At 41.0% G+C, this 13,057-nt stretch overlaps 1 protein-coding gene and 1 long non-coding RNA gene across 3 annotated transcripts; one reads left to right on the top strand and one right to left on the bottom strand.

The window, feature by feature from the left end:
- Positions 1–140: 140 nt before the first annotated feature.
- Positions 141–4,424, bottom strand: LOC144025340 (uncharacterized). The gene is made up of 3 exons (XR_013284836.1): positions 4,340–4,424; positions 691–752; positions 141–571 (listed from the first exon to the last, which is right to left on the bottom strand). It is a non-coding gene; the product is annotated as an uncharacterized LOC144025340 (long non-coding RNA).
- Positions 922–10,285, top strand: reep2 (receptor accessory protein 2). Of its 2 annotated transcripts, none has more exons than XM_077531208.1 (8): positions 922–1,157; positions 3,478–3,550; positions 4,868–4,944; positions 5,159–5,279; positions 5,375–5,488; positions 6,505–6,685; positions 7,590–7,753; positions 8,642–10,285. In XM_077531208.1, the coding sequence occupies exons 1-8, from the start codon at positions 937–939 to the stop codon at positions 8,708–8,710; spliced, it is 1,020 nt and encodes a 339-aa protein (XP_077387334.1). In that variant the 5' UTR covers positions 922–936; the 3' UTR covers positions 8,711–10,285. The 2 variants fall into 2 exon arrangements, with proteins under 2 accessions (XP_077387334.1, XP_077387335.1); XM_077531209.1 differs by having other exon boundaries at positions 1,010–1,272.
- Positions 10,286–13,057: the final 2,772 nt, after the last annotated feature.

The following is a 13,057-nucleotide window of genomic DNA, read 5'->3' as shown; positions in this document are numbered from 1 at the left end:
TAAAATGGGATTTTTGGTGTTCTGACACCAAATGACATATGTAATTCCAATTAATTTTTGGTGATACCAACCCAAGACCCCACAGTTTCATAGATTCATTTGGTGTATCCAATTTGGTGATATGCTCACTAAATTAAAACATACTGGTATGTCTGACCTCATTTCAAATGATTGTATCTAGAAAATAGGATCTGTAAGTGGGGCATGAAATAGAGCATGGAAGAACTGCACTTTCCTCAGAAATTGCCATTGGGGATCCTGGAATATAAGTAGAAATACTAAAGCAGAAATGAAAAGTCGCATCACTGATCTTAATAGAACACAAATATTTCTAAAAAATGATCACATGATTTGAATTAAGCATGGGTGATAAAAATCAAGAGTTTGTGAAACCATAAATCTGGGCTTTTCTGACCATTGCTCTTAATGTTAAAGCCATTAATTCAAGTTTGACTCCAAACAAGAATTCTAATGAACTGTTTTTCAGGTTTGTAATTCGTTTCACGTTCCTGGTTGAGTCGTGTTGTAGAGTCGGGGAACCCACTTGGGGATGTGTGATCATGAGGGCCCCCTGAAAGACACAAAAACATTTTTTTTGGTCATCTTGTTATGGGCGCCCTTTCAGTTAGCTTGTTTGTAAAAAAAAAAAAAAAAAAAAAAAAAAAAAAAAAACCTTTAAGATTCACTTACAGTAGTTGTGAAAGTCATCTTCCTTTGTGCCTAGATGACTGTATTACACCGCCCCCTGGTGGCTAAGTCACACAAACCGGAAATTGCAATAAATTACTCATGGTGCACAAACTATGTATTTAGAATATTTAATTATATTCGTGTGTAAGTATAGAGTATCTCAACTGCAATAGAAACAGAGGACCCCAAAATGATATTTTGTATTAGGACCCCATGGAAGCGTTGACCTGTTCTATTTGTGACTGAATGGGATGGGCAGCCAAAAAGTTGAGTCCATTTCAGAATTGGCACTGCTGCCCCTTTAAGAGGCAAACGCAGACACACTTGCAAGCACCCTCACCGCGACGCAAAGCAGCTTCCAGCCACAGATTGCAGCAGCACATCATCGGCCGCTGCCTCCCCGTACCAGACGGTCGACCGACTTCCCCCCCCTCAAGCTTCTTCGCCACAAGCCGCGTCCACGAGCGGTATGGGGGCGCCCTTAGCCCACTAGCTAGTCACCGTTTGAAACCTCAAGGCGCAGAAGGCAAGCGAGCGGAGGTTTTGCAAGATGGTGTCGTGGATGATTTCGAGGATGGTTGTGTGAGTAGTGGGACTGTTTAGTGGTTTTGTTGTGGTGGTCCCGTGTTTGCCAAGCCGAGCGGCGGCTCCATTCATCAGCCATCCTATTGATGCTGCACGTCGCGCCCCGTTAAATGACGAGGCTGTCTCCCCTGACAACTGTTATGTATGCTCTGCTCCCACGCAGAAAGAAGCACTTGGACGGGCCATTTGGTTCGATTCCATTAAAATGACGTCGCTTATTTCACCCGCTAATTAATTAACATGACCCGTTGCTAGCTAGCATTCGTTGTTTGCTAACAGCTAGCTGTTACGTTGGTACCGTTAACACCTGACAACATTTATTGGCAGGAGTTGTTCGGTCTTTGGTCTAACTGAAACAGTTTTATAAGGCATGACTCGCACAATTGTAAACTTGCAAAGGGTGAATTTTGTTCAAATGAAACTCTCATTTGGTAAAATATGATGACAAGGCAGTAAACGGTGACTTCATCAGCTCAGCTGATTTTAAACGCAACATTGTGATGAATGAATGGCAGGACGTTACAGGGTGATTCAAACGTTTAGGCCGCTACTAGACAGGGAATGACTCGACTAAAGTCAGCAGCTGTCACTACTGCTGCATTACTCCGAACAGCATTGTGTAGGCAGATAATATGCCAGGTTAATCCTCTAAACTCGCAAGGTGTTTGCATAAATGTGCTTTTTCGTTTGCCTATAATTATCTTCCTCTGATTGCATAAGCAGAGTTTGCAAATGGTTCTTCTGACAGCATCCATCTGGCTTTTCCACATTACTGCACTTGAGGTGGAAAGAACACATGGTAATGATGGGGAGGTGGGGCATCTGCTGTATTCAAGTTCCTTTCAGGTGGCCTCGTGCCATGCTCATGACTAATGCACTTTCACAAGTACTGGGACGGAAGACCAACTTCAAACGCAAACAAGAGATGCGCTGTGAATTACAACAGCTGAGGAGCAAGAGAATGTGTTGTTCTTATGCATCTATTTACAAAATGATCAGGAATCACTGGGTCTAATGATGGAAGAACACTTTTCTGACTTCAGGGAAAACTATGGAGTCTGTGTTTTCAATCCATTCACCCAGGTGAGATTTCTGTGACCTGAGGGAGAGACAGCTCTGGTTCTTGCCTTTTGCGTCTTTGTCTTATCATTTACCACAACTCCGCAACTCGTGATAAACCACCAGAAAACAGGCCAGCCGTGATTAGTCGTTACGTTACCAGAGCCTTAAGCAACTGTGATGTCACTTGCGAGCCTGAAATATTACACAGAGCAGGTTTGATGCAAGCCAGCTAGCTAACGTTGGACTGCTTATATTGTCTCCTTTAGTACGGCTTTATTTTTCATTGATGTTAAAGGCGCTTCTTCTAAATCATGATTTGGCCTGTTCCACTTTTCAAAAAAAGCATCTCGAGCCCACCACTGGAGTGCCCCCGTCAGCCGGCCTTGCGTTGTGTCCGCTGGCACTTCCAGCCTGTGGTTTTGCCTCGGCTGCCAAGGATGACGCGCACGCCGACCGCGGGAAGGGTTCGGCCTCTTCCCTGCATGTGGCCGGGCGTACTCCTCTTTGGTCTGCCGCTTCACAGCGAGACCAAGAGCCACGGAGCCCGCCATCTCGTCGGCGGCCCCTTCAAGCTTCGTATAGATGTATAATACCATGGACCATACGGGGCTAAAGAATAGCAGCAGGGCATGATAACATTAGCATGTGTTTTTTTGTTTTTGTCATTTCGAACAACGCACTATCAAAAATTACAGTGACATGGATTTTATGAATCTGTTCAACCAGCAATTATTTACATTATCCATACGTTATCAGCTCAGTGTCCTTTTGACCTCCACCTGCCAGGTTCTGGCAAAAGCGTAATTAGAGAGACAGTGTAAATGGACATAATATAATCATGAGAAAACTTGCCGTCTCACTGGTCCTCCTCTGGTGCCATCTCACTGCTTCTGTCCTATAAAAACTGACCCACCCATGGCAGTCTTCTTATCTCACTTCCTGACTGTGAGTATCAAGTTTGTGTCTTTTGACAAACCGCTGCCCATCATATCAGCATATCAGCATATCAGCACAAAGGGGTTGATAATATAGAAAAAGCAGGAAGTCATTTGTTTAGGTTTCAGAGGCAACACCAAAAGGTTCTGTTCTTATTTTATCGCCTCTAACCCAGTCGCTTTTTTTTTTTTCTTCTTTCCCTAGCCTGGCCTTCGGGACACTCTACCCAGCGTACGCGTCATACAAGGCTGTCAAAACGAAGAACGTGAAGGAATATGTGAGTATCACCGCTGGTTACAAAATCCAAGCGCATCATTTTTGACCCCTGTACGCTGTTCCAGTTTGAGGATGTTTTAGCCCCAGGTTGCTGTCAACTGTATTTACCTCCCCTGATGAGTTCTTACTTGCTTGCGTTGGTCCATCTGTCAGCATTGTTGAACAAAACTGCAGGGCGGATTTTATTTTATTTTTTCCCAGTTGGTTCAGGGCCTGCTGACCATTGACATTTAAGGAATATTAAATGTATTAAATTACACGAGCCATTGACAACCCAGAGGCTGATGCTTCAACTTTACTTTGTCCGAAGTATAGTAAAATGACCACAATATTACATTTAAAGTAAAACAAGACGTCTGCAGACATCTTTGTTTAATGTGCACGACCATTAATAACAGTAGGAGAAAATTCTCAGTCTAATGCATAAATTTGATAAATTCTACCATTGTTTAAATAGTAAAGCTCGGACATTGTCAGAGGGGTGCAGATTTAACAGTTGTTCATTTTTGGGTCAGTAATTGCATCATACTAACAGATGTTTTTTTGTATTTTGACCCTCAAGCTGAAGATGTTCTTGTATTGAATCTCATTAGGCGTACAAGGTGCGAGCAAAAGCGTATAACGAAAAAAAAAACCCAAAGTGAACACAACCACGTTAAAAAACACAAACATATTTCAAAAGTCTATTGTCAGATGGCCGTTGCTGCTAGTCGAGGGCAGTTAAAAGCAACAAAACTTGACACATGGCTGAATCCGAAACAATTTAACAAACGGGGTCCTCCCTGCTTACCTCATCACTGCAAAGGATGAGAGCGAGCAAGGAGGTCCGTGAGGGGGGAGGAGCAGGAGCATCATCACGCTGGCCTGGCGCCTGCATTCGCACTGAAGAACAATCTCCTCCTTCCTGAGAGGTTACCATAGCAACCCCCCTTCCTCTCTGTCGCTGCTCGAGCAGACGGCAACAGAAGGAGCAGAGTGTGTGTGGGACACCATTTTTAGAACTGTTTTGATTTCTGTTTGCTCCAGTTTGGTGTCACACGATTTTTGTTGTTGTATAGACTCGATTGATGTCTCGATTTTGCGTGAAGCCAATTTTGTGCTAAAGTGATCCCATTTTATGCAGTGATGCCCTACATTTCTTTTGTGTCTCTGGGAGATGAAACCATGCATACTGATGTGCTTTGGCGTGACTCACATATGTTGCATTTAGCATGAGCACATCTTGTTGAACGCCACGTGTTTTGGAACGTGATTCATAAAATGCTGTGAGCATTTAGGTGCTATCATATTTTTTTTCTCCCTGTTTCCATGTATTCAGGTGAAGTGGATGATGTACTGGATAGTATTTGCTTTGTTCTCCACGGCAGAGACAGCCACAGACTTGTTCCTATCATGGTGAGTTAGTAGCTGCACATGATCGTTCAGATCTTCATTCTTGGAGCGCTTTGAATAAATAAGCCCTTATATAATATCAATTGATGCATTCATGTGCTGCACATGCTGGATATTTTTAAGACTGTCACTATCTTTTTTTTTTTTTTTTTAATAATGAGTTCACAGTTACTTAAGCATCAACCCTCATTTCTCTACATTGGGTTTAATTGCACAGGTTTCCTTTTTATTTCGAGTTGAAGATCGCCTTTGTGATCTGGCTCTTGTCACCATACACCAAGGGCTCCAGTGTTCTCTATCGCAAGTTTGTCCACCCAACCTTGTCCAACAAGGAGAAGGTAAGGACATCACTCAGATGGTGTCCTCATGTTACAGGCTGTATTGGTTTATTGATTTGTCCTTTTTGTTTATTGATCTCTTCCATATGCTGCAGGAGATAGACGATTACATTGCACAGGCCAAAGACAGGAGTTATGAGACCATGATGAGGTTTGGAAAGAGGGGTCTCAACTTGGCTGCGAATGCGGCAGTCACTGCAGCCACCAAGGTGAGGGGGGGGGTGCTGTGTGAAGGCCTTCACACTGCGCTTGTTTTTCTTAGTGTTTGCTGCAGGGCAATGTGTAAACATGACAGAGTTTAAGCTTGCCCATATTTGGAAATGCACGCGTAAGTAGCCTATAAGGAAATAACAGGGAGGCTTTTCCCGCTCGTTGGTCTATTGTTGTTAGCGCCGCCAGAACCTCTCCTATTGGATGGGCCTTCTGATATCATCAGGCCCTTGAAATTAAAAATGTTTAATTGCATTTTTTTCCCATTTAGGCACAGGTTTATTTATGGAAGTCTTAGGCCACATGTGATAATACCGTATTGGAATCAATTCAAAATTAAATACCATTTCTTAAAAACAAAATAAATAAATTACACATTGAAAATAAAATGTAATTTCCATTTGGAAATGTATTAAAATAAATGGGTGCATGCAACAAAATGTAATCCCTGTCATCAATCATATAACAAATATACCAGGGGAAGTTTTTTTTCTTCTTTTTTTTTCAAAATAAGCAAACAACAATAAAGAGGGAAATAATACATTATGGGTTCACACTTTGAGTGTGATGAAGAATAGCCAAATACAAATTTGTAAGTGGGCCCAAAAATAGAAAAAATAATGATATGATTACACTTACAAAATTATCTCGAGTGCTGGGGAATTGTTGGCCCACTCTTCTTTGTAGAATGAATTAAATCATATGAACTGTCATATCACAGATTCTAATTGGACTAAAGTCCAGACTTTGACTTGACAACTCCAAAATATTTTTTTTGTCAGCTTAATAAAATTGCTTGATTTGGCTTTGACAGAATTTAAATTTTGGTCGATGATCTAAAATAATTGTGTTAAATATGCAAAAAGGTCATTTGAAGTCAGGAAGGTGGTAAATACTCTTTCACCGTATGAATCTATATATCTGGATAATATATATCTAGTTTTAGATATCCATTTCTCAGATGTCTTGCCCCTACATTAAAACCATAAAACATTGTGTTTTGATTGGTGCGCAGGGACAGGGTGTGCTGTCGGACAAGCTGCGCAGTTTTAGCATGCAGGACCTGACACTCATCAACGCGGAGGATGAGCTGTCTCTGCACTCTTCAGATGGCCGCACGAGGCGAGACTCAGTGGATGACATGAGCTCGGGGGCTAGCACGCTGCCCCGAGCCAAGAGCGCCACTGCACGACAGAGTAAGCCCGCATGTTCAAATATTTACATCTGAATAATTCTCATTAAGCCGGTTGTCGAACGCTCAACCAAAACACAATTTCTCCGTGTTGGGGCTACCTTGGCTCGGTGTCAATTTCTTGTTTTCTCTGCTTGGTGATCTTAAAAATCTGTAAAATGGGCATAAAGAAAATTAACAGTGTCTTTTTGTTTATGTGTCAACCTCACAAGCTGTGGCTGAATGCATAAAAAAAAACACTTAAGATTGCAAATAGCCATTCTGATACAAATTGTTAACAAAAAAAAAACAAGTCTAAGTATTAGGAAAATGGTTAGAATATTTAATAATTTGTGACTTTTGCATAATGATTGGGTCTACAGTGACCCTTTGCTACATAGTGAAGTGGCATTAATTGACACCCATTTAAAAAGGTTTACAGTTGATTAAAGATGACAGAAAATGGCTGCAAAGCACTGCATATGTGATAAAACAAAACATCTCAACATGACAACATGCTTCCTTGATACCAAGATACCACTAGAGGGCGCCAAAGTAAGTTTGGTAGTTTGTGAATGCTAATCTATAAATAAATAGGATTCTTTGTCTTGAATACTTAGAGTACACCAACAGAAGCTTTCATTACATATATATTTTTTGGTGTGGTTCTTAAGTCTTAGATGTAACTTTTTTTTTAAGCGTACAGATAACAATGTAACAATTTTAATTATTGCCAATCAAACAATATTTGGGCTAACTTGGAACACCCAAGGAGCATGAATTATAAAATCACTAATTCACCACACTGTTTCAAACCTAGCAAAAACTCCAAGCAGTAGATGTTGCATTAGGATTTTTAAAAACAGATCAAAGTATAAGTTAAACATGTTATGCGTCTTGTTTACAATGTTTTCCATCCCAATCCGCAGCTCGCTCTATGGCTTCGACGGCGCTTGCAGATGAGATATCATCCCAACACAGCTCTGACCAATCAGATGCAAGAACTGAGCATTCTGATGAGGATGGGGTAGAAAAGGCCCCCAAGAGGACCGCCGCCGCCAAGACGGCCAAGAAACCTGCTGCAAAGACGGAGGTACGCACTCACATTGCCTGTCCGAGTGACAAAAGAAATTATTCCCGGGCAATAGAGGAGTAAAAACAACATTTGATTCTAAAACTGTGTAATGTGAAGGTGATTCATGTTGCATCTCAACTAGAAGAAGGCCTTCTCTGTTGGCTTGATCACCATCAGCTGCACTGATCTATGTTAGAATATCGGTTGTTTGAAATTGCATTAATTTATTCCAAACAGCCTCTTTCCTTCATGCCGTCGCATTTCTTTTGGTTGTGTTGCTTCCAGCAATGAATGTAAATGTGACATGTTTTTTGGTTTGTCCAGTTAGATTTTAGCTTATATGGGTTGCCAGATTGATTTAATCTGCCCATGGCCTACACAATAACTCATTTTCAGCGATGGGACAATTTTGTTTGGGAGTCAGATTTAGAATTTGTCCTCACAGGGCCAGAATGCTGGCCCTCAACGATATCAGCAATTTTCCAGCTTCTGACCGGTTGGTTGGTCAGGGGAAAACTTCTTCCAGCCAACTTGGACTAGCAAAACACGTCTTCTGGTTTGTGATTTATTTTATTCAAAAATTTTGTGACGTTATTAAATAAGTATTGATTCCAAACTGGACCAAATGATGTATGTAGCACAGTCGTCGTATGCCATTTTCTAAAATTAAGACATATTGACAGTTTTCAGTGGGGTAAATCCTTACTCAAATGTCATTTTGAGTACACATTGACTTTATTTTGTCAAGTTAAAAAAAACAAAAACAAAACAAAAAAACATTATTTGCATTCTTAGCCAATGTGTGAGTGGTATAATGCTTGTACATTGTCCTGCAACTTCACCAATTGTTGCCGGCTCTCTTTTTCTTTGTTCTCTTCTTTGCCATCCCGCTCCTCCCTTGGGAAGACACAAAGCAAGACGATGAAAAAGGCGCCAAAGAAAAAGACCACATCCAGTGCAGAGACACCTCCGTGAGGGCTTCTGTCTATGTCCGCGAGCTTATACTCTCTATACCCACAGCCTGACAGCATCCCCTCCTACATCTGGTCTCCACATGAACACATACACAACATGAAGCACCAAATGCTGTCTTCATTTAGTTTTAGCATTTGATAGTTTCCACTTTTTTTCTTGTTTTTTTTTGGGGGGGGGGGTACTCGTAGTCCTCTTAATTTGTCTCACTGTGTAGTGAGCTTTCCTGATGGTTCTTATCACGTTTTAATTCAAATTTCTATTCATGTTTGTTTTAGATGTACAGTGTGACTGTATTAGCTGAGAAGGTAACCCGATCAGTATGTGAAGTGACATGCAATGGGCATGTAGCACAAATTGGGAAGGAGAAAAAAAAAAAAAAAAAAAAAATTACTTTATTTTTAACTTTGGACCTAATCTGTGGCTCACCCAACCAAGAGATGTTCTGCTCTGAGTGAGTCTGGCTCAGCAAAGCATACGTTCGCTCCTTCTTCAACAACTATTTGTGTGCTTCACTGTATTTGCAGCCTTTTTGTTGAATTTGTTTACTTTGAATTAGTTTTGATCATTTTTCTCCGGGACTTATTTTCCCATGTAATTGTTGTAAGTTTTCTATGTTTTGACTCGGAGAAATTCATGATCATGGCAGCGCGCTGGTTCCTGTGTGGCATTTTGCGTGCTCTCCCCGTGCTTGCGTGTCTTCCTCCCACATTCTGAAAACATGCGTGTTGGGTTACTTGAAGATTCTAAATTGCCCATAGATGTGGATGGTTGTCTATACTGTATGTGCTCTGTAATTGGCTGGCAACCAGTCCAGTGTGCATCCCGCCTCTTCATCCATGTCAGTCCTGTTGCTCATCTCTGACTGCAATTTTGTCGTTTATTTGTTTTATGGCAGTTTGTTTTTCCTCATCCCCATTTTGTTCCTATCTGGAGGGAGTGTCGGGGATAGGCTGTGGTATTTCTGCTGCACGGGGCTCCACAGGTGTCCCACCACCCTGTTGCGTTCAGTTTTCTTTGGCTGCTCCTCTAATGGGATTTTAAGCATGATGCCGAAAGTGTGAAACTAGTTTGAAGCAGTAGGGGGAGACAAAGTCCGCCTCTGCTACTGGCAATGTAAATAGACGACTGTAAATAGAGCACAGTGCGAGCTTGCTTGCCTTATCTTATTCTCTGGGCTTTCATCTGTTTACTAATCCAGCATTTTCAGTTCAATTTCTTGATCAAATATAGTTTTAAAAATGGAGGATAATTCAGTTGTTTCAATGGTGTTAGGAGACCAATTCCTCTACTATTCAAAGACTAATCAACACAGAGGGATTTTTACACCCTGCTCCCCTCTAGATCCAGCCTGACTGAAAGGTTTTGCTGCACCAACTGCTGGAATACTTGAGTAACAAAAACATTTACAAAAACCATCTATTTATTGTTTACATTCTGTTAAAGTAGTATTGTACACTGATATTCTCTTATGTACAGTTGTGCAAATTCTCAAAACACCACGTGTGTGTGTGTGTGTACTGGAATGGTATGTTCATGTATCAGTAATAAAACTGCTAATAAAGGAGAGATGATGCATTTGTATTTTATTTCTTATTTGTTTAATTGCATTTGTTAAGGAAATATATTGAACACAAATGTATTAAATGTAACCAACCAAAAGTAAACCTCGACTGTTGAAAAATTATTACACTTTTGTATTTGAATCAAATATTTATTTTGATTATAATTACCACTGGAATATCAATATCAGCAGCGACAATGTGTAATACAAGTTTTGAACACTTGGTGGCAGCATCAACCTGCTATAGACCAGAGAGTCTGGGTGCGTCCTCCCTGAAGCTTCAAGGGGGCGACCCCACTTGGTGCTGTGCCATCTGTTGTGCAGGAGTGTCCCAGTATGTAAACACTTAGAACAGGGAATTTCATTCCCATTTACAAGCCTTTCAATCTGGTGTATGCCAAGCGGCGCTTGTGGCCCCTAAGGTCAATATCTCTTAACCCCAGCATGCCTCGTGATGTGACCTTTCAGGGGCTGCTGAAGTGTAAGGAAGGCCCCCTGCTTCTGAGATAGACACTTCTCGACAGCTTATGTAACACATCATCGTAACGAGGGAGACGTTTGTGTCTATTTGAATCACACAATGTAGCAAGTGGGTGCATTTGAGAGGATTTGAGTTCGAATGCCTTTTCTTGCTTTGGTGAGTGTGTGCGTGTGTGGTCTGTCTTAAATGCAACCTCAGAATCCAAATCTTTATTGGCACACAAGAAATTTGTCTCCAGTTGTTGTCACTCTAAAAAAGACACTATAACAAAATATTTTCTTTTTTTTTTTTGTACAATGATTATATTGGATAATGTGATTGCTCAATTTGTAGGTGTAACTATACACAAGCAGCATGAATCAGAGCACAATATGAAGAAAAATGGTTTACTGCTCAACTTTATTAGTTGATTATGAACATGCGCGTATCTGATCTACTCCGGCAAATCTTGGTTCTTGCCTGATGGCATGCATGCGAGCTGGTACCGGAGCACAAAGCTCGGATTTGAGCGTTTGCCTCACTAACGCACCTGATGACTTCCTTTTCAACTGTCATTCCTCGACAGAGTTAGTTGTTAACGCGGATGACACGCCGCCAACCGCCCCCTCTGAACTAAATGTTGTTACTTCTTGCTTTGCCTTTGTAGCGCTTTTGTTTGCCTTCTCTCTGTCTCCACTTCTTGTTATTCCCCCCCAACTCTTTTATCTATTTCCATCTTCTCTCTTCCAGCGCAGCGATAGATAGGATATGGAGGTATCCATAGCAACGTGTTTGTGTGTGCGTGTGTAGCCTTTTGTCCCAGACACAATGTGGTAATTACCCGAGCTTACCTCTGCACTAATTAACCGTCACTGTGGTAATTGGAGGGGTCAAGTGAGCAGGAAGATTGGCTCACCTTCTGAGCATCATCTCCTCCATCCGCCCCTTGTCCGTTTGTCCTCCACTGACAACTTCACACCTCCTCTCTCCTTTTCATACCTGGATGTCAGCCTCCTTGACTGCAAGCAACGTCTTTCTGTTGTTGTTGTTGTCTAAGTTGGGAGCGTCATGAATTTCACTTTTTTTGGGGGGGGCTCTTGTCCTCCAAAAAAAACAAAAAACGAAACCCAGACACCCTCCCACCCTTGCCTGCTCCACTGGATTGGGCAGACAGACAACTGGCTACCAAGCAGGGGCGGAGCTTTTGACCTTCACAGCCTCCAGGAGATTCCAACAGCGTCTGATTAGCTTACCTTGAAGAAACATCCATATTATTATGCACCTTTAGGCGACAGTGATAAACAGATTTTATTCCCAGCAATGCAGAATGCTTAAAAAGTACTTGAAACGTAGATACTTTGACTTCAGGTAACTTTTTTTTTTTTTTTTCTGGACTAGAAGAAAGTGTAATTGCACATCCACTACTGTAGGTGGCAGTGGTGCTCTCATTGTATGAGAGTGTGTAAAGATTATTAGCTCCTCTGCAGAGGCGTACCAACGATTTTATAGACAAATGATAGTATTTGTAGCTGCAGGGGCTCTGGGTGGAGGAGTGGAACCGTCACTTGCCTTCGGTGCCGGTTGGCGCGGGTTTGCGTCCCGCCTGGGAGACCACGTTTGTTTGTGTGCGTGTTCATTTGAGTGAGTGTAACAAAAAGAAAAAGACAAAAAAAAAAGAAAAGGAGGTGGAGAGTTGGGAGAGCGTGATTTTTTTTTCTTCCTTGGGGAATATAACACAAAAATATTTAAGAAGCTTTGGCCTAATAAGCATGCTTGCCAAAGTCATTTTTAAATTTACAGTTACTGAATAAACACAAAAAAAACCCACACTGTACTTTCTAAAAATATATTTTTCTTGTTTTTTTTTGGGAAAATGTTCTATTTATTTATGTATTTATGTATTTATTTATTTAATTAATTTTAGTCTGCATGGCCCGGTTCAAGTGTTAGATTTTTGTGATATAAAAAAGAAGAACTGAAAACATCCTATTAAAATTTTGAATGAGCATACTTAAAATCTCTGAAACGTGGGAAAATGAAAAATCAAGTTTGGACCAACCAAGTTTTTAACAAGCACAACACTGCTCATCACAAAAAAAACAAAACAATAATAAATAAAAAAAAAAAAAAGGTTAATTTTTAATACAGCAACATCCCAGTCATGAGGGTGTGCACACTTGTGCAACCACATTATCTCAAATATACTTCATTTTTTTTCAGTTTAAAGTGTAGAGATGATAGCTCACATTAATGTTGGATAAAGTTTTGAAATGATTTAAACCTGGCATTTGAACCGGGGTGTGTAGACTTTCTGTATTTGCTGAAT

The sequence above is a fragment of the Festucalex cinctus genome, chromosome 9 (genome assembly GCF_051991245.1).
Source record: "Festucalex cinctus isolate MCC-2025b chromosome 9, RoL_Fcin_1.0, whole genome shotgun sequence".
NCBI classification, from domain to species: domain Eukaryota; kingdom Metazoa; phylum Chordata; class Actinopteri; order Syngnathiformes; family Syngnathidae; genus Festucalex; species Festucalex cinctus.
The sequence above is the reverse complement of the archived record's forward strand: the minus strand, read 5'-3'. Positions and strand labels throughout refer to the sequence as shown.